The sequence below is a fragment of the Ascidia mentula genome, chromosome 8 (genome assembly GCF_947561715.1).
Source record: "Ascidia mentula chromosome 8, kaAscMent1.1, whole genome shotgun sequence".
In the NCBI taxonomy this organism is placed as follows: Eukaryota; Metazoa; Chordata; class Ascidiacea; order Phlebobranchia; family Ascidiidae; genus Ascidia; species Ascidia mentula.
This window is the reverse complement of record NC_138573.1, coordinates 10,786,052-10,807,062: the sequence shown is the minus strand read 5'-3', so window position 1 is coordinate 10,807,062 and position 21,011 is coordinate 10,786,052. Positions and strand designations below refer to the sequence as shown.

Sequence of the window (21,011 nt, the reverse complement as noted above, 5' to 3'; positions counted from 1 at the left end):
CACCAAAAATTACGTCACTGTGACCCCTATTAGGCCCATTCGAATGTATCAAGAAAACAATTATTCGGTATAAACCGCCTGTCCGCATCACAGCCAAGAGCAAGAGAATAGGCAAATAAGTGGCAACTTAATTTCTGAAATAGAACAGCACGGCGTTTCAAAGGTTGTAGACGCCAGCTCTAGGGTTACATGAGCGACATGATTCCTACGAAATTGAACCGTAAAGAATATAGGCAAAATAAGTGAAAGTCAGGGCTAATTTTGAAATAGAAAGTTACACAACAGTTGGCAAGATCATTACAAAGTGCGGTGCAATCTTCTCCAAATTAAAATAAACACTTCAGAAAGTTTATAGTAGCGAATCGTAATTTTACAAGAGTGGGGTCTCGGGGTTCATGGAGAATATATAGGATGTGCCTTGTTAGTTTCACATCTAGGTGATTGTTGTGTGAGAGTTATGTAGAGCTGTGCCGAGTATTACGTGCTGGATTATAAACAATAGATTGATTTATGAACAGCTTTTAATAGTGAGATATTGCGGATTTATTTACCTGCGTCAGGATGTATTAACAGTGTTTAAAGCAGGTAGACTGTTGGGCTCATTGCAACATTCTGGAACCCGTGTATGAAATTTCCAGTGTTCAGTAACGATCACAACGAATAAATTTGAAACACAAAGAATACGCTAAAAAAACAACACATAGCATGTTTTCCACCATTAAGCTAACAGTTTGTATTGCTACAACCAGCAAATATTTTTGTATTTCAGAACCTTTTCAAACTCTTTTAATCCATGTAAATCCAAAATTAAATCCACTGCAGCCAATGATAGTCTAATGTACACTTTTTTAAACAAAAACCTCAGTCATGCATAAAAATATTCCAAAGACTAACATCAAAAAAAATAATAGTATTAAAACAGTTTGTCATATGCAAATTATATTAGACCCAAACAGATCAGATGCACATATCGATACACAATTTGTTTACAATACTTCAATTTGTTCAGCATTCTGCACAACACCACATGGTTCCACATTCTTGTGCTTTCGATAGCTGGATGCTAAAACATTAGGTTAAGGGTTGTTTAACAGTTACACAAATTGTTACAAAGAGCAATAAACTGGGCAATAATGATGCAGGTGGTTTAAAAGCACAAAATAAAGTATCGACTTTGCCTTTCAATAAATCTTACCACATCTCTTATCAAAAATCCAAAGTTTTACTGTCTTCCAACAACACAGATCAGGGAAATGACCACATATATATGCTGAATTTGTTGAATTAATATTGGTATTTGAATGTTTACAGTAAAAAATTAAAATTGGCAATAAAACTAACCAGGTGAACCTCATTATTAAACTAATATAAAAAATATTTGTTATTATAAACTATAATGTACCATCATAGGTCATAAACCATAACTAACAAACATGTTAGGGCCTGCATGGTGGGGCGATCCTGCCTTGCTATGCGAAAGCATGGTAGTACTTCTGCGTTGTCTGATTATGGTGGTGGGACCCCCTACTCATGTGATGGTGGCCTGGCAAGCTGTGTGCTTACACACTAGTGTATCTTGGCCACAATATAGCTCAGTTGGTAGAGCGTTAGGCCTAGTTAGGCCTCGGTCGTGAGTTCAAACCTCACCGGGAGCTTGATTTTTCAGAACTTGCTCCGACTTGTCGGGAAAAATGGCTGATCAAGCTTGGCTGCAAAGCCTGGGAATCCTGTGATCAAAATAAGATAGCTCAAATCGCCAAATATAAAGGGCCTGCGCAGTGGGGCGATTTTCTGTTACGGCCAATTCAAAGCTATTACTTTAAAAGTGCATAGCCAATGCACACAGTAACTATATCTGTCAAACACATGACCGATATGGCAACTTCCACTGTTGCTTCCATTGTTTTTTTTTCAGGCTCCCCCTTTGCTTTTGTTAAGGGAATTTTGTGAACAACGAAGCATGTATCAATTTGCGATTCAAAAGTGTAGAAAAATCTAACCATGGTTTAAAAAACTGTCAGAATATCTTATAGCAGTGCTTTTCAACCTGTGGGACCATCCGCACTGGTGCGGATGTGAAAATTTGTTGTGCGGATGGGCAACATGGTGCGGATGAGTGCGGATGACAATCGCCCGATTAAAGGCTATTTAGTCTAAGAATTTTTCATATTTGGTTACGTACACTAGCTTTAAGAAGCAATGCTAATCCTTCCCCTTTAATCATAGGTAGGTTTCCAATCGTTTAAATTTTGAAACGTCCAAGAAAGGGTATTTTATCATGAAGCCTGGCTGTTGGTATTAGTTATGTACATCCTGGGGTTCGCAAACATTTCATGCCCGGTTTGGCCGCATTGTGCGGATGAAATTTTCGTGTCACAGAAAAGTGCGGATAGAATTTAAGGTTGAAAAGCAATGTCTTATAGCATTTATCATAGTTCGGTAAGGAACTGGTGGCAGGTATAATATTGTTGTGAAATGGCATAGCACTATTTGTTAAAGATGCAATTAAAATACATAAAAATAAGTTAAAAAAGTTTGTAGGTCATAAGGCATACAAGACTCACCAAACACCTTTCTCTCTGACATGTCCGGGTTGAAAAACACTGATTTACATATAAAATATATGTGTATACTGTGTAAATTTATCAGGTTCTTTCAAAAATGCCAGCCAATTACAAAATAGCATTAGTGCAAAGTAAATTAAATGTGCCTACCAAATAAAGCAATCCTGTGAGATAACAATCATATACTTTAATATGTGGTGGGTACACATTATTTAGTACTATTTGAAGTACCAAGCAACATGCCAGTTCATTTTGCACTGTCTGTATCTCACTGATTAGTATTGCCTATGTATGAGAGATTTTGACAATTAAATCTAAATTTTACCTGTTTGTGGTAAAATTGCTCCATGTGGTTTGTTTCTTGTGTGGGTCAAATTACGAGGAGGGCTCAATGTTGTTTCAATGATCTCTGACACCAAAGTCTTTTCTAAAGTTAACATACATTCAATATTTTTACTAAAATTTAGTGACCACATAAAACAGATGTTAACAGTACTTATCCCATGCCAACAGATTGATTTCCACATAATCTTACAAACAGTTTCAGCAACATTAAATCATATTATTTCTTCAGCCTATTTTTGTAGTTTATACAAGACTAAACTCGTCCTGCAAAAACTTATTCAAGCTGGAAACTGCTGAAAACAACCTTAATAACTAAATCGGGGTTTGGCAGGAAATACCCACCTCCTCTGTCATTTATCCAAACTAGTTAATTTATTGTATTTCACTGTGCTGTTTTTTATTGTACAGGATAATGATGAAAATAAAATGAATTGAAATTGAATAGTCACAATAGGAGGACGTAACAAAGCAATCAGTGATGCATGTGAATTTAACGGTTAAATGTTACTGGGGAGAATTTGAGCCACCTTTCGGCAGTTTAGTGGAGTTGTGGGCATTTTAAATCCAGTAGCAAATTGGTGCTGGGTGCTGCAGAAAATTGAACACAAAAAGCAGCTCAAACTTCAGGCTATATTTACAGAAAAATAATCGTTTAAGGGCCCAGTCATTTGTGGTTTTATGAAAGATATATCCCTCATCTACATATTCAGGTCAAAATTGGTTGCCGGCCAGGTGCATTTTTGCCCCTGGGGGCATTTCCCACCTGGTTGGACATTATTTGGGGTAAAAGAGCAACAAAAAATGCATAGATTTTGCAAAAAAATGAAAATATCCTATCTATTGTTTTTTTCTGCACGGCCCATCTCTTCTCTACACAATAGCAACAAATTTAGTTGCTGAATAATTGCCTAAGCTCTACAAATCCTTGCCATGTACTGTCCTATCTACTTGCTTTTTTAAAGATGTTTTTTTTTAAAAGAATATTAGGTCCCTATAGAAGTCACAAGACCCAGCAGCGGTTATTGGGAAATGAGCGAAACAGTCAACAGGTGCATTATTGCAAGGGCCTTAAAAACAGGATGTCTTTGGTTGAATTGTCATATAGGTCCTCAAGGATAGTACCCAATCATTTTAGCTTACAATATATTTTTACAGGGCTACTTAGACATATTGCAGAAATTTTTTTCTCTGTGGTTTGTTATTTGTATTGATATAAACAAAGATTGGGATTTAATGTGGAAAGGAAACACCATTTATACTGAGTGAAAAACTATAGCATTGTAGATGTCAGTAGATGCTTTAAAACCAACCTTTCATTCATTGCGACTGAGGTTTTTGTGTTCCATTTTTTTGTGAAATGACATGGACACCAATAAACCATTAGTTCAGGTACAAAATGAATAGTCTCATACCTCTTTCACTAGCTGAAACCAACCATTGTTGAATAGTTTGGATTGAGTCTGTTTGCAAAATCTGACAAAGCATTTCCAAAACAACTGTTTCCATGTCTGGATATTGCATTATATGCTGTAAAAGAAGAACTATTGATAGCTATATAAAGGTGTGCAGCTGTTGACTGCACTATTGGATGCCATGCAGTTGTTTGGCCATAGTGTGCGCTCAACAGTGGTTCATCTCTGTTATTTGGTACCCAGTTGGGTACCCAAAAGATTAAACGTTGATTAATGGTATCACAAAGTGAAAATCTGTATGTCAGCTAGCTAGCCCAGTGCCACAGTCAACAGCTGCACTGACGAGGCCATACAGGTCGAAACAGTGTGTACACCTTTTTGCAGCTCCCAATGGTTATTATTTTTGCACATAAAAGAATAATTTTGAATAAAAAAGCCAAAGCTAAGATGCTGTTAATCATTTTCAGTAAACGTTTCGAACCTATACTTGGTTCATCATCAGTACTACTACAGCAGGTTGCAGAAAAGCGCCGAGTTAATAAGGGACTGAAAGGCAGAAAGGAAACAGCAGCAACAACAACAAGCAACAAGCCGGAGGCGTGTAGCATGACAGCAGCGTCGATAGCACAGAGTGACATCACCATTTGCAGACAGTCAAGCTGCAGTGCAGACCTAGGTGTTGAAAAGGTATAGGGGTTTACAGCTGTCATCAATGTTCAGTGTTGGTTTATGGTGCTGGATGCAAAGTGTTTCCAATATGAGCAATTTAGATTTGATGTTACAATTATGTGGAACTTTTGGCAAATTGAAATTGACAACATGATCCGAGATTAACAGCATCTTAGCTTTGGCTTTTTTATTCAAAGTTATTAACTCCACTTATTTTGCACCCAAAGAAGAATTTTACACAATAAACTTGATAAACTTTAACGAAAAAGATAAACTTTACTGGGTGCATAAGTTACAGTCAACTTTTCTTACCATGTATGGCATTACTGAATCCATGTTGTATCTATTTCCTCTACTGGAATACCTCCTTGTTGGAGGTTTAATTCGCCCAGTTTCTTCTATGAATTAAAAATTCAGCTACTTCATGGATTATTAAGTAACATGTTGTGTGATTGTGCAGCTGCAGAATAGTAACCATAGAATGCCCCAGATGATAATCGAAAATCTTACCATGTGCATAATATACCTTGCTTGGATTGGTCTGGTATTGATCCAGCTATTGTTGTGACAGCACATGATAGAATAGCACATTATACCTTTTGGTTTCACTTCACAGGGTGATATGTTATTTATTTTCATAGTTGTTACATTAGCATACAGGCCCAAGTTCATGCTACACAGTCTCTTTTTTAAGTAAAATTATATTGAAACAAAAACCAAACAAGCTCGGTAAATAATCTGTAGCATATAGTTTTACACAAAGTTCCACTGTAATTTGATTTTTGTTCAAAAGATCTACTGGCTATTTCCTTGGAAAGAAATGCAAAACAGTTCTTGCATTCATGTTGTATTTTTCCTAACAGTCATTTACAACATAAATATCTGATATATAAAACTAAACCTGAACTAAAACACCTAGCAATAATAAATAGTGTGCACCTGAGTAAATAGTCTTTCTTTGTGATGACAAAGGTTTGCCAGTTATTCGTTTTAAATTTTGCACTTCTTCATTAGGAGAAAGGCCAGCTTTAATGCAGAGTTCTTGTAATTCTTCCCTCCATGAGTCAGTCACTGGAACTTGTAAAAAGCGAAAATTTTATTAATACATGTGTATTTTCATTACACAATTAAAAACAGCAAGAATATAAAAGGAGTTTTCCTAACTTAACCACACAGCAAAATTCACCTTTTTTATTTCATTTGAATTAACACCTAAAAAATGTGTTTTGTTTAAAATAATATAACTTTTACCGATTCCAATATTTGGCAAGGCCTTTTCCTTAAATGGATATTGTTGAAAACAATGTGGCAGTTGAAGCAATGAAGATCCAGATCGAATTGGTGGCACATATCTATTATTTAAACTTGTTTTATTCTTAGTTAAAAAAATGGTGGTTCTAAATGTTTCAGTAACAATCTTTATTTAAACTTTTAAATGGTGCACTCCCATCTTGTTTTTTTTCAAATAATCTGAACAAATTGAAAAGCTGAGCTACTTCGTTGTAATGCTTCATTGAAAATGAAAAATTGCAAAAGGTTAGACATCAAAAACCTTTGAACAGATCATGAAATCCTTATTTATAAACCTGTGGCTTTCTGATAAAGCCTAAAAATAATTTTGCACCTTGGAGAATGCAGCTGCAGTTGAGGCAGTGGAAAAGAAGCATGATCACTGACTGAGCAAATTGGAATTCCATTTAAACCTTAGAAACATAGAAGAGTACAAATAATACCATAAAGTGCATCACAAAACATCTATCAGTTATCAGTACATGTTAAAAAGGCAAAATTGCAACATAGCTAATCAGACCTTTTAGACCACATATCAGTATTTTTATTAAAGTAAGTTTTGCTGGTGGGAAATCCTCTATAATAAAGAAAGGCGGCACATAACAAAGCAACTGGTGATACAAGGTTAAATTTAGGGTTAAATGAGCTGTTGCTAGTGAAATTTTGTTGGGTGCAGCTTTAGTGCATTTTTTGACCTTTTCAGTCAGCTAGTCATTTAGTGCTACGTGTTTTTAAAAGTTGATTGAATAAGCATTAAAATAATAAGGGGGTTTGGCTAAAAAACTATTTTTTTGCCAAATGCAGCTGCAATCAATTTTTTGTGAATAATACTAGTACAACTGCATGGGCCATAAGCCACAATAATTGTTTTTGGCAAAAAAAGCAAATAGCTCCGTACCTGTAGAAACCTTCAAAACTTGATTTTGGGGAGTTAGTACTGATATGGAGCCCGTAGGGCTAGTGTTTTGTGTGGATTCATAAAAGTAATTGTGGTTTCATTGGGCAGTGTTTTCCAAATATAACTTTTCGAATGTCTGCTAAGTTGTATTTAGTTGAAGAGTTAAGGAAGTATGAAATAATGTTCATGAAATATGCAAAATACCATTTTCCTTTATGACTTCTTGATACGGCAAATTTCAAATTAAGCCACAAATAAAGCATTCTAACCTACGATCAGCTTTTTAAGCTGCAAATATCTTACCATTTATGTGTCGAACTCTCATAGGATGTGGGTTGTGTCTTGAAAAAAATGAAGCTTGACTGTATGTTCCAAATCGTAAACCACCCCTAATGTCCTGAGGGTTTCCTTTAAACAACAATTTTTTGCAGTGTAGGGTAAAATTAATTTGAATAGATGGCTAAAAAATTTTGTGCAAATTATATATTGTAAAATGTATATGCGCTAAAAAAATTAACATTAACATTTCTAGAATTCTTATTTTACAGCGGAGTGTTACACAATCAACTTAAAAAAAACACTGAATGAGACAGTGAAAAATTAATCACTTCTTTGCAAACCTACATTTGCAATGTAAACCTATTTACATTTTGCGTATATTGCTAAAGTTATGCATTATAAATAAACAACTTGTGAACATGGTTAAGTCATGTTTTTTTTTACGGAAAGCAGCCCATACTGACTTCCCTAATTGCTTTTTTTGAGAAGAATATTTAAAACCCACAAAACCAAGCAGAAACACAAATATTTGGTCTTTAGATTCCACTTTGATTAGCGCAACAATTTCTGTTCCATTGAAAGCTTTATATAGATTTCCATGTTTTCTTCCAAACCAAAGGTTCGAACCAGTATGTTGAAGTTTAGCCCTTCATGTTTTTTTTTTGAACATTTATTATTGAAGGATTTTGAACTCATCTTTACAAACACAAACAGATTTACAAATTTGCTGTACACCAAGGCAAAGGCAGGCATTAATGCACCACTGCAAGGTCTTTTTGTAATTCCAATGCTACTATTTGTTTGTAAGAACAGGTATTTCAGCCTGAATGTCATTAACTTCACACACTGGATATACAGAGTTTGTTTTCTGCCATCTGAGCTATGAGCACATAATTTAAAGTAAATATATTTACCAACCTATACTCTTACACCAGTGCACAATTTTCTAAATTGCACCACTACTACATCCTTTCTACTCAGCTTCAATCATATTTTGAAGTTTACCTGTTTATTTGTGAAATACACAAGGTATTTTTAGTCAGTAAACAGAGATATGGTTATGTAAAAAGTGTAACTAACCTGACACAGTCTGTGGCCTAGAGGATTCAGTATCTAAATGAGCCGCATATAGGTTTGAAGTGTCTCGGAAACTTCTTTTTTGTTGTTTTTCTTCATGTTTGCCAAAAACTTCTCCAATCGGTCCACGGACAACCAATGGTGTATTTCCAGTTTTGAAAACACTGAAACTATAAGTTTAAAATATGTAAAACATATAGAATAAACAAATTGTTGTAATAAATTTAAAAAATATATGTTTTTAAGTGTTTTTTTTCTAATTTTCTCTGGGGATTTTGACAATATATTGTCTTGCTACAAAAACTGACAAGGGCAGTGTACTCATGGGGTTCTAGACTCCTACCGGGTGCTAGGGATGTGCCAAGGTAAACCTTAATTGGCTTAAACCGAACTTACCTTGATCCTGGCCTCTCAAATCCTCCCATTATGATGCATTAACACAGTGGTTCTTAACCTTTTCACACTTGTGCACAGGCAAAATTTCAAAAAATACTTTTACCTGGGAATTTTTATAAAATTCCAACTAAAACATATTGAACAGAGCATTTAACAAAAATATTTGCATTAAGACAGCACATTGGGGGTTTGCAAAGGCTTACCGCCAAACTGCCAGACCTGGGGGGACCCCATAAACAGTCAGGAGACATCTAATTCTGAATGCATTGTGCAGAGGAGGGTTAGTGACTTAACTTTGTTGCAAATGAAGGGAACATTCTGTGATTCATTTTTTCACAAAACAACACTACACTTTTTTTTGCTTTTTTAGTCAAAAAATGTCCAACAGGGGGACAAAATGTTACGCAGGAGTTCAAGAAGGGCATTTCCCAACCAAGAAACTCTTTTCCATAGAAATACAGATATACGGCCTTCAATAAAATGTGTGAAACGCAGCAGTAACATCATTTTTGGGGAAAATTTCACATTTAGACGAAGTAGAATTTGTCGAGAATTTATGTATAGGCACAGAAAAACAGCTGGATTTATTGGCAACTAGCATGTCTGGCAGTTACGTAGCTTTGGTGTGCCCTTTCACTGCATTATTAGTAGGGAAAATTGTAGCATATGAAACAAAAGACACTAAATCAAATAATAAATGTGTCAACTCCTAATTCTCTAGTCCAGTTTGGCAAACAGATTATTATTATCCGTTTCAGTTGTACACATCGACAAAAAACATAAACATTAGTGTTACCTACTGTTATTTTTCATGCGATTAAGACTTTATTGCCGCTGTTCAAGTGCACACCTAAGCCATGAAGCTGCCAGAAGCGCATTTATTTGAGTAAATTTTTGCTTTTAGTGCTTGGTACTTAAATTCTTCGCTTTTCTGCTTGGTCTGCACGAATTTTTTTTTCCTGCAACAGGAAAGTTTGCTACGCTACATGTTTTATTTGAAGAACTCATAAGTGAATTAGGCCAATGCATTTGCAGCTAATCTTTAACTGCAGAATTTTAAAATCAGACCTAATGTTGACGCGAAGTCGGAATCATGACAGTTCTAAAGATGTTTTGTGTCAGAAAAATATTTCTATTTAAACCTGTAAACATCAATCATATAAAGACAGTTCTAGAGAGGTTTTATGTTGGATATACATAAATTGTGATACGGTACTAGGTCGTAAGCCTTCCGGGTACCTTGGTATATTTTACATCTGCAAAAAGATTATTACAAAAGTGCTATTGATCCTATTCATGGTTTCCGAAGTACCAAGCACCAAAAACAAAAATTTTACGTTTAGGCGTTGTTGGTGCTTGGTCAGATTGGAAAAATATCACTTTTGCGAAAATTTACCAATAGCCCGCGCAATATTAATTAGCTGATGTATTAACATACGAAAAAACGTTGCGATCGTCCGCGCAATTAACGATAGCCCAAAAAAATCCTCCGCGTAAAAGACAAACTCTCCAATCTGGTTGCTTGGCACTTAAATTCTTCGACAGTTTCTGCTTTGCCTAAACGTAAAACTTTACCCACAAACGGATTGTTGACGCGAAGTTGAAACCGTGAATTGAAGGCAGAAGCAGCTTTACTTGGTCTCTATGCCAAAACCACAAATGTACACAAATTACCACAACTGTGAAATTATTTTGGTAAAAGTAAGTAGCAGCCTACTAAAAACGATTGTGCATAAAAAAAAATTAAAAAATTATAAATGTCATACATTTTCGTGTAGAATAAAATTATTCGGGGCTAACAAAACTATTCCGCCCCCAAAAAATAGCCATTTTCTGTAGACAGTACGTGTGGCTGTGAAACTCTACTTGATCCGTAACTTCAACCTTTCGTGTGCGATCAAGACAGTGGTTGAATTTAAATATGTTAGCATCGGTTCCTCACTAGCAGCGTGTCACAGTAACCGCGGGAATACAGTGCTCGAAGTGGAACATAGGCCTACACATAGTGCGGTTGTTATCAACCGGTTCGCACCTGAATCCGACCACTGGATCAAGATCATCACTAACTCCAGGAAAGTAGCAAACTATGTCTCTTGCCCTACCTTAACCTAAACAATAAACAGATTTAGCGACCAGCACACAAACACGGGGGATATAACACATCACACTTGATGATGTACTCTACTGCGCTTCATTCATAGTAATGCAACAATACGGGGAGAATAGTGTAATTTGGAACCTGGGTGTAATTTTGTTTTTCCCTTTTTCAAAAAAATACGCTGGATGGCAAAATTTGTGTTGTACATTTTGAAAGAAGATCTGATAAAAAGCGAAAGACAGGCGAGTTAAAAGTCTTCAAAACTTCCCGCAGTACACTTCTGTAGTACCGTTATTATTTCAAAAATAAATAAATCCGTAATTCTGTCTTCAGCCATGTACGTGCTAAATAGCGATACAACATCTGTTTTAAATGTTTAGCACACTTACGTAGACAAGTCGGGTCACGAGAGAATTGATGTTTTGAAATGGAAGAAGGCAAGTCTTCTCTCTCTCTCTCACATTTTGATGCGGTTGAGCTTTCTTTCTTGGCGCGTTGTCTGGCCTGGTATCGTGGCCGTTGTACTTTTTTAAAGTTTTGTATAAATATAGGCGTTTAGATAATTAATTTAGGTTATTACATTAGTTTGGGTAATTTTTAGTTAATTTTTATTAGAGATGAGTGAGATGGATTTACGGTTAGTCACGAATTTATTGTGTTAAATGGGCATTTTGTACATGTATAGATTATAAATACATTTTTATGTATATAAGATGTGAAGTTTTTAATGTAAGAAACCTGCGAAATTGCAAGCTATTAATAATGACAAAAAAGTTTTTAATTCTACAAAAATTTAATTATGAAAAACTCCTACTTCTGCTTGATGCCTCACATCCTGGATGGATGGAATAGGGCAGACGAACTGTTGATTCGTTAAGTTACCGCCAAGAAAGCTCAGCCGCATCATGTGAGAGAGAGAGAGAGAGAGAGAGAAGAAGAAGGGATTTGCTTTCTTCCTTTTCAAAACATCAATTCTCTCGTGACCCGACTTGTCTACGCAAGTGTGCTAAACGTTTTAAATACCTATCTGTAACATTTCAAAATCACTCAGGCATACTACTGCGTCATACAGTCTAAGTGACGTAACAATGCTACAAGAACTTCATTCTTTCACATGCGGATACGTTTTCTTGCAATTGGTTGACAGACCGCAATAAATGACCAAACACGCTCGTTTCATGTTTTGAGCAGATTAGCTGAAACAGAAGGCAGATTTCGTTTTTGAGCAAAATTCTTTTAAATATCTGGAAGGTATTTTAGAAACCACTGTCGGCACCATAAAACGATCAAATGATTTAAAGTCTCACTTTCAAAACGATCTCAATTCGCTAAGTGACTTGGTAACATCCATATATAACAAGGAATGCCTAAACGCAATGTGGAAGGATGTAAAATCAGCACTAGCTGTAGGAAAATCAATTAGACCACCAGAAACTATCCTCCGGGAAAACGCATCCCTTCAAATAAACTATTTGATAGTCAAAAACTTTTTTTTTCAACCCAGCGCAAGGTGGGCAGAATGAAGAAAAATTGCCTTAGCTTTCCAAACAGTGCACAAAGTCTACAGACAAAAGAAAATTTGGCAGCTGTCACACCTGAAGTGTGTACAATGTGGTTTCAGAATGATGACGATGGCGATTCCTTAGACCAGTGCTTCTTAACCTTTTTAACTGACCGAACCCCTACGATTTTATCCAAGCATTTGCCGAACCCAATAAGTAACACGATAAGCAAAAACTGCAAAAAATGTAATGAAACTTCCAAACACAGTTTTAATTTCATCAATGGGTCTTTTGCTGCTTGTTGTCAACAATACAAGCGATTCGTGACTTTGTTTCCGAAAGTGCGACCCTTAGATCACCTTCACATGCTAGTCTATTACGTTGTTTCGTTTTAATGTCAACTAGAATGGAAAATGCCTGCTCGCAGAGATAGGTTGTAACAAATGGCGTGAGAACCCCGAGAGCAAATTTATAGCGATGTTGGGATATGAATGAATTTGATGGCACCAAAACGTGTAAAGATTTGTTGCGTTGAAGGTGTGCTTTTGAATCGAATTTTCCTGAAGCTCAATGATTTCATCAATATACTGATTGTTTATATCAGCACTCGCAATGTCGAACGTAAATGGTTGTCGTATCCATGCTGGATATTGACGTTGGTCGGGGAAATAATGCTCAAACGATTTTTTCAATTCCTGCAGTTGATCATCACTATCATGGTCGTTAGGCACAGTATCGGTGCTGCTCAAAAGCTCGTCCATAAGTGGAAAGTTAGCAAAGTTGTCATTTTTTGTTCGCCTCACCCACACTTGCAATTTCTTTCGGAAAGCGTTTAGCTTCTCTTGAGCTTCTATTTATTCCACCTCCTTGCATTTGACAATTAAGGTGGTTTAGTTCGCCAAAGATGTCTGCCAAATAAGCCGGGGAAAAATAATTGTTGAATCCTCGAAATGTGTTGAATGTCGGTGGTTTTGTTCTTGTAAAAACTTGGACACTTCATTGCGCAAATCAAATACTCGACTTACAACTTTGCCCCGAGATAGCCAAAGAACTTTAAATTGTTCTTCGTTTGCCGGGGTCGCTGGAAAATCCGAGGGTTTTACTGGCAGTTCCAGGACGCCATCTTTACATGTTACTGCACCATTCTTGGTTCCCTCCAGGAACATCTATTTGTTTACACAGCTGCATAAAATGCGATGATTAAATTCTCGCACGTAACTTATGGTTTCAACAAAAATTTTGAGAACTTCAGCGAGCATTGGAGGCAGAGTTTTTGATACGAGTGCGTGTCTGTGCAAAACACAATGTGTAAAAATAATATGTGGAGCTTCTCTTTTAATCAAGCCACTGAAGCCAGACTTGCACCCTATCATAGCAGGAGCCTCATCGGTGCTCACAGAGGAAACCATACTCCACGACAGACCATTGCTCTCAAAGTCCAAAACCATTTTCACGTCGGCTGCCTTAGAGGTTTTTTCAAGGGGTTTGCAGAATAAAAACTCCTCCATTACTTGTAATCCTTTAACATACCGCACAAATGAGAGGAGCTGGCAAAAATTTGCGACATCGGTTGATTCGTCATGCTGTAAACTGAACGGTAGTGGACTTGTTTTTAAATCCACTATCACTTGATTCAAAATGTCGCCACGCATGTCATTTATTCGGCTGCTGACAACATCATTAGATAGTGGAACTAGAGACAGTTTGTCCTTTGCTGCTTTTCCCAACATAATGTTAGTTTCTCACCTATTGTATGTGGTTTTCCCTGCTTTGCAATAAGGTATGCAACTTTATATGATGCGGTGAGAATTAGTTTGTCAATTGGTACAAACCCATGACATGTAATGGAAGCATTCGAATCAAATCGAGCTCTCTTTTCTTTAAATTGATCCATTGTGGCGTCTTTAAACTTCCCTGTACTGTGAACTTTGGTGAAATGTTCTCGTAATTTTGCTGGTGCAAGGCTGGAATTACTTAACTTGGAATAGCAAAGGAAGCACTTTGGTCGCTGAGTTCCATCCGACTCGGTTGTGCAAGTAAATCCGTACCTGACATAATCTTCCTACCATTTTCTTTTCTTTGTTGACATATTATGCGTGCAATGCAAAAGATAATATTCTTTATGCATCTATTCTACAATTAGGCGAAACTTCTCAGCGCTTTACAGCTTGCGCTAATTAAATAATGTGATTGTTAACGTTCATTGTTGCATTACAGAAGTGAGTCAGGGGACGCGAGTTGAAAATTGATTCCGCCTCAAGCAGAAACGTTTGCAGTTGATCATCATTGAGGACTCGTTCGTTGGTCAGGAGGGAGAGAATGCGTCGAACAGACCGAATCATCCTTTCCCAGGCACCTCCCATGTGACTTGCACCAGGTGGGTTAAAGTGCCACTAAACTTCTTTCCTTTTGAAGAACTCTTCTATTTGTTTCTGGTTCCATTTTCGTACGGCGTCACGAAGAACACGCGCAGCACCCACAAAATTCGTGCCGTTGTCGGAATAAATTTGCAGCGCTTCGCCGTGACGAGCAATAAATCTGCGAAAGGCATATATAAAGGTATCGGTGCTTAGGTCATATGCCTATTCGAGGTGAATTGCTCTTGGAGTTAGGCATGTAAAGAGACAACCCCATCTCTTAACTTCGCAGCGCCTTTGCCTGACGACTAGAGGTCCGAAATAATCGACTCCTGTAAATGCAAAGGGAAATTCATTCATTTGCAGGCGAGCTGGCGGCAAATTGGACATAATTTGCCCTTCAGGCTTTGCGTTACGACGCCAGCATACCAAACATGCGCGGAGAACACGTCGCACCACCACTGCACCTTTAACGATCCAATAGCGTTGGTCCATCTGGGACAGAATGTGGTTCACGCCAGAATATCCACACTCTACATGGAAATGGGAAATTAGCAATTCAGTCAGGTACGAGTTGTGAGGCAAAATGGCACAATGTCCGGCCTCAAAAGGAATAGGCGCCTTTTCCAAACGACCGCCAACACTAAGCGTCCCATCAATCATCACAGGATCCATACGAAATACTGCCGATGACTTGCTTGGTTTCTTCAAGTTTCCATCTGGGGTAATTGCTATCATCCATTGTGAGAAATGACCTCGTTGCACGTATTTAACCAACTCGGCTTCAGTCGTCTGCAGCTCATCAACTCTCAGGGCCGAGGAGCCAAATCTCGCGGTTGTCGCACTTCGCAGAATTGCCTTCAAACGCAAAAACCATGCAGCGGCACGTTTAAGTTGATACAACGAAGAAAATTTCGTTATTAAAACATCTGTGGGAGGACATTTCTCTACCACAGTAAACACACCACAAGGTTTCTTATCAAATACATTAGCAGCGTCACCAAACATATTTGGCCAGCAGTCGGGCGTCTTCTTGAGAAACGACAGTCCGTCAAACCACAATTCACTCCTCACCAGGGCATCGGATGGGACTCCCCTCGAAGCCAAATCAGCAGAATTTTCCGTCGTCGGAACATCTTTCCAGTTCTTCACACAGGTATTCTTCTCGATCATAGCCAAACGACGAGAGACAAACAAAGGAAATCTTGGTTTATCATTTTTAATGCTTTGCAGCACCACAGACGTATCAGTTCAAAATATAGAGGGACGCAGGTCCAAACATATTTCCTTTCTGACAATCAATTCCACGTTCACAGCCAGAACAGCGGCTATCAATTCCAACCGTGGAATAGAATTTTTACCCTGGAGTGTTAGGCGACATTTACTCATAACTAAGGTACAGGTCACTTCGCTTTCTTTATTCGTTGATCGGAGGTAGCACACAGCTCCGTAGGCTTCTTTGGATGCGTCAGCAAACACATGAAGTTGACTTCTTGTCAAATTGGCGCTGACACCAAAACCGAATGAACATGGAATTTCTTGCAGGCTGTGTAAGCAGACTAACCACTTCTCCCATTTCCGTAAGTCCTTAGCAGGCATCTCTTCGTCCCATTCAATTTCTTGCTTGCACAAGCTCCTATAAATGAGCCGGGCTCGCAACACGACGTGGGGTAACAAAACCCAATAAATCGAATAGAGAATTCATAGTTGACAAGAGGCCTTGACGAGTGCGCGGCTTCATTGGCAACGAAACAGCAAACAGAAATGAGTCGGCATGAACATTCCACTGTATACAAAGCACACGCTCTTTTAATTCAGCGTCCAGTGGGCGCACCTGCAAAGCCATTGATAATTCATTTTCCGGTAAGCGACCGAGAATCTCCTTGCAGTTTGACAACCACTTGGTCAAGTGAAATCCACCAACCTTAAGCAAGGAGCGCAGACCATCTACAAGCTGCAACCCAGTTTCAACATCTGTCACCGATGTGGTGAGGCCGTCATCAACGTAGAAATTACGTTCAACCGTGAAGGCAACAATGGGTTCAAATTCACTACCAAAATCACTAACGGTTTGACGTAAACAAAAGGTAGCGCAGCTTTGGAGTCGAAGTTGCCCCGAAGAGATGTACATTCATTCTGTGGGGCACAGGCTCGTGTGACAGGTTCCCACCAGGCCACCAAAGGAAAAGGAAACGCAAACTGTCACGATCACGAGGGGCAACTAGCACTTGGTAAAACATGGCCTCAATGTCAGCTACCAAGGCAATTGGCGACTTGCGGAAGCGCAACAAAACGCCAAGTAGGCTGTTGACAAGATCAGGACCTTGCATTAACGTTTAGTTGAAAGACAGTCCACGGTATTGAGCTGCGCAATTAAACACAACACGCAACTTACCAGGTTTGTGAGGGTTCACAACACCATGATGAGGTATGTACCACGTCCGACGTTTGGTTTTCAGTTCCGCCTCTGGTACTTCTTCAGCAAATCCTTTGTCGATTGTTGCTTGCAATTGCTCAGTGTACTTCTGATGGATTTTCTCGTCGTTGCTAAATCAACGTTTCAACGATTCCAATATTTTGATGGCCATCTTCAGATTGTTAGGCAAAACTTGGTGATCATGTCTCCACGGAGAAAGGACTTTCAAACAATTCGTCTTCTTCTTTGGGTATCAAGTCACTTTCGTCGCTTAGAAACATGGTATGGGCTGTGTCCATGACGCAAGCAAAGTTGGCATCTGCAGCAGGTTTGCAGACAGCCTCGAGCGATCGACCCAGCAAAGACCATCCAAGAGGCGTCTTCACGGTATCTGGGCATTCGTCGTTTCCAGGACGACTGCACTGTACGCGATGTGCCACAGGTACATTAGTACCAACCAACAATGTGACAGTCCCAAGACAGTTGCAGATTCCTTATCGATGGGTGCATCTTCCGAGTTTTCCAGGTGGTAAACTTGTTTGGTTTCCCAGGTATTTGTTCAACAACTACTACTTCTGGCAAGTTTATTTGCTCACCTCCATCAAGTGGTTCGACTGACACGGAAATTGCGATTGTGTACAGTTTTTGCGGTGTCGTCAGTGTGTTTAATAAAATTTGTTTGGGTCGTCCAGACGCACCTAATTTGTCTACCAACTTACGTTCACAAAACGTTGTGGTAGAACCCTGATCCAGGAAAGCGTACGTGGCAATGGAAGTGGTCCCATGGCGAACAACGACAGGTGCGACATTCCGGTACACACTACACGCTTTGACACTTGCGCTGTACTCGACTTCGGATCGTAGCACAAGCAGGATTGTCATTCTGCTCAATCTGTGCGGAGTGTCATGCTCAATCTGTGCGGACATCGAAACCCAGTCCTTTCGCATGCTGAACGGGAGTTTCGAGAGATTACGAGATATTTTGGGGACTAGGGCAACATCTATTTGCGTCTGCACGGGGGATTTCATCAAACGTACCAGTCCTATGCTTCTTGATGCGTGGTGCGGGCACGTTCACAGGTCTTCCATGTGTTGCGCATTTGACCTAATTTGTGGACACGAGCCCCGAACAGCATTTGACGGCAATTGTGAGCTCGTATGTTGAAAAACATTTGACAGTAATTGTGGGCGAGGAATAGAAATTGAACTACCTTTTGTAACAGACGCCAGCCTTGAATTACCGGTAGACTCTTCCTCCCATGCCTCCACTTCAGCTTCAGCGAGTTGCAAATCGTGGCGCCTTTGCGCAGCGTGCTTTTTCCGATTCTTCGTTGATGCGCCAGGCTTCATTCTCTGCCTAACGTCGAATTCGCTCTGCCTCCAGCTCGGCCATACGACGTGCACGATCTGCATCCAGCTCGGCCGTACGACGTAATCTATCTGCTTCTTCTGAGGTCCTTTGTACATTTTCGGCCATTTGTGAATTTCGCAAGCTTTAGTTTCACCTTACTGCGTCGAATTTCACTTCGTATAGAGGTTGAATTTCTACTCGAGTGAACAGACAACGCGTCGACTGGTGACACTGGTAGGGGAAAGGATCTAGGCTGCGGGTCATGCAGCTTCGTTATCCACGTTGCAACCCTTTCATCGAATTCTTGTTTGTCTCGGCAATAATCAGGCTTAAGCGAGATTGTCTCAGGTAGTTTATCACTATCCGACATATTTCAGTAAAGTTCAATTAGCTTATCAAAGTTTGCATTTACTTGGGGCAGGAACTCACGTAGCGCTGAAAGATCTTGCGGCTTTTTCATAAGACTCTCTGCGCAAGCGTAGCTATCTTGTAGAGCCTTTAAAGCCTCTGCTATTTCGTTTTCTTGATCTTCCGTCATACGGTTTACTTGTGATGCAATTTCACGGCGTGTCAATGTCCGTCGTGACCAAATCAATCGTCGATCCTTCGCTTGTTGACGATTCCTAGTTCGTTAACGATGTAACACGGCTAACTTAACAGGCCCCACGGCCAGCTAACCTTAGTCACAGGGGTTTGACCGCACCGATAGCAAAGAACAGTATTCTTTTATTCTGCGGCACAGTTAACGATCTGTGACACGTTCACTAAACAAAACAAACACATATATTAGCGAACAGTGACACATGTAACATAACAGACAATATTTAACTCACCAATACAAGATGCACAAGGACCGACTTCGAATAGCATTCGGTTGCACCAGGTAAATTTACGTTAGGCAGTCACTATTTAAGTTATCAACTTGAGTCAATTCACTGCAATTCACAACAGATATTTAACAACCAAAACAGTTTACTGCACGCAGACAAGTTTAACACGTGGCATACATTAAGACTACTGGCAGTAGCCTTTCATCATACATTTGGTAGGGGCATTATGACGTTTCTATTGTTGTGAAATTTCTTCACATGGAAAGTTACGCGCACAGAAATTTTACAAAGGCTTTGCTACTCATCAAAAAAGAAAAATTTACGGAGGCTGTGAGTAATTGAGGACATTCATTTAAACACAGTGCTACCGCGCGTGTGGCAACCCGCATGTTTCCCTGGCCTAGTTCTGACCACGCCGCATGTTTCTTGAAATTAAACACTGGAACACAACACGGAAAGGATGCAGGCGAAGTTAAGCCTTCCTGCAGAGCTGAAATCAAGCTGCTGATACTCTGCTGGACGACCACGTTTTTCCTGACTCTTGGTTTTAAAACGCCCTAAGTAATCGTTTGCTCTGTTGCTCATCATTCTCTCCATCGCGCTGTAACGTTCGCATGTTCTTTTGTTAGTTGATTCGCTGCAATTCAGTCACGTGTTAAACTCTTGTTAAACGCGCTTGAAACAAATTAAACTTAAGCCACCTGCAATCGTGTCTTTCAATTAATAAACAAGTCTGCCACAGAGTCGAACTTAGTAACCTATACAGCAAGAACACGCAAGCAGACTTTAGCTTCAGTTATAGCAGCGACCGGGAATTCAATTTGTACGCTGCACGCGTTAAATTAATTAAAAAAACTGCTGTTTACTGCGCAAAAGCTACCAAACCCTGCTGCAGTTACTACATAGCCCAAAATTACTTGGGCAAAGTCAGTAGCCGTTTTGGCCAAGTGCTCGGCCTGTGTCATTTGCGTCACATCCATATTTGGTCACATGGCCCAAATACATGGACAAAACTCGCGACATGGAAACATGTCGCGTAATCGCAGCAAATATCTCTTTGTCTCTGTCTGGTCTTTGATATCGCTCTATATATTTGCGACTCTTTTCGCAAATAAGCAGATCGTGTTTTTCGGTCTAACAGATCACAATATGATCTCATAGATGATGGTCTCATGGGTTAGCACAGATCACGGTGTTCGGTCCCAGATCTCTGTTTTCATCTCAGGCCGAACTGAGGTCCAAGAACAGACCATCGGTGTTGATGTCTGGTCTTCGGCGATGAAAGCCTCTCAAACACCTTCAATTCGCGACCCTTTAATGGTAACCTCTCGTAAAGGCTTGAACTAATATCCCCACAGATATCCAGGGTTAGGGTTAGGATCGGCGTTAGGGTTCGGTTTAGATGTAGTGTCTGCGCGCCTACTGCGCTACGGTGTTAACTACGTGGTTTAATATTAGAAAAGCGACAAGACTTAAACGAAAACTGTTTCCACAGGTCATCTCCTAGTTAAGTTGTTAAAAATTTCT

At 39.1% G+C, this 21,011-nt stretch overlaps 3 protein-coding genes across 4 annotated transcripts; all 3 read right to left on the bottom strand.

Moving 5' to 3' along the window:
- Positions 1 to 239: 239 nt before the first annotated feature.
- On the bottom strand, positions 240 to 9,059 carry LOC145911547 (protein TBATA-like). 2 transcript variants are annotated; one of them, XM_082998932.1, is made up of 10 exons: positions 8,931 to 9,059; positions 8,538 to 8,704; positions 7,482 to 7,586; positions 6,615 to 6,693; positions 6,242 to 6,342; positions 5,930 to 6,067; positions 5,303 to 5,388; positions 4,322 to 4,436; positions 2,890 to 2,991; positions 240 to 2,603 (listed from the first exon to the last, which is right to left on the bottom strand). In XM_082998932.1, the coding sequence occupies exons 1-10, from the start codon at positions 8,957 to 8,959 to the stop codon at positions 2,506 to 2,508; spliced, it is 1,020 nt and encodes a 339-aa protein (XP_082855058.1). In that variant the 5' UTR covers positions 8,960 to 9,059; the 3' UTR covers positions 240 to 2,505. The 2 variants fall into 2 exon arrangements, with proteins under 2 accessions (XP_082855058.1, XP_082855059.1); XM_082998933.1 differs by having other exon boundaries at positions 240 to 1,063.
- A 4,637-nt stretch (positions 9,060 to 13,696) lies between these two features.
- LOC145911930 (protein FAM200C-like) lies at positions 13,697 to 14,260 on the bottom strand. The gene has a single exon (XM_082999363.1). It carries the CDS (start codon positions 14,258 to 14,260, stop codon positions 13,697 to 13,699), a length of 564 nt encoding a protein of 187 aa, XP_082855489.1.
- Positions 14,261 to 15,112: 852 nt separating this feature from the next.
- On the bottom strand, positions 15,113 to 16,060 carry LOC145911929 (uncharacterized). Its single transcript, XM_082999362.1, has one exon. The coding sequence runs from the start codon at positions 16,058 to 16,060 to the stop codon at positions 15,113 to 15,115; it is 948 nt and encodes a 315-aa protein (XP_082855488.1).
- Positions 16,061 to 21,011: the final 4,951 nt, after the last annotated feature.

Bases quoted from the DNA above. Each gene is read 5' to 3' on its own strand.
- LOC145911547 (XM_082998932.1), bottom strand. From the start codon at position 8,959: ATGGGAGGATTTGAGAGGCCAGGATCAAG. The intron at 8,705-8,930 runs GTAAGTTCGGTT...TTAAACTTATAG, and splicing joins TTTGAGAGGCCAGGATCAAG to TTTCAGTGTTTTCAAAACTG. The intron at 7,587-8,537 runs GTTAGTTACACT...TGTTGTTTAAAG, and splicing joins TAGGCCACAGACTGTGTCAG to GAAACCCTCAGGACATTAGG.
- LOC145911930 (XM_082999363.1), bottom strand. From the start codon at position 14,260: ATGTTGGGAAAAGCAGCAAAGGACAAACTGTCTCTAGTTCCACTATCT.
- LOC145911929 (XM_082999362.1), bottom strand. From the start codon at position 16,060: ATGATCGAGAAGAATACCTGTGTGAAGAACTGGAAAGATGTTCCGACG.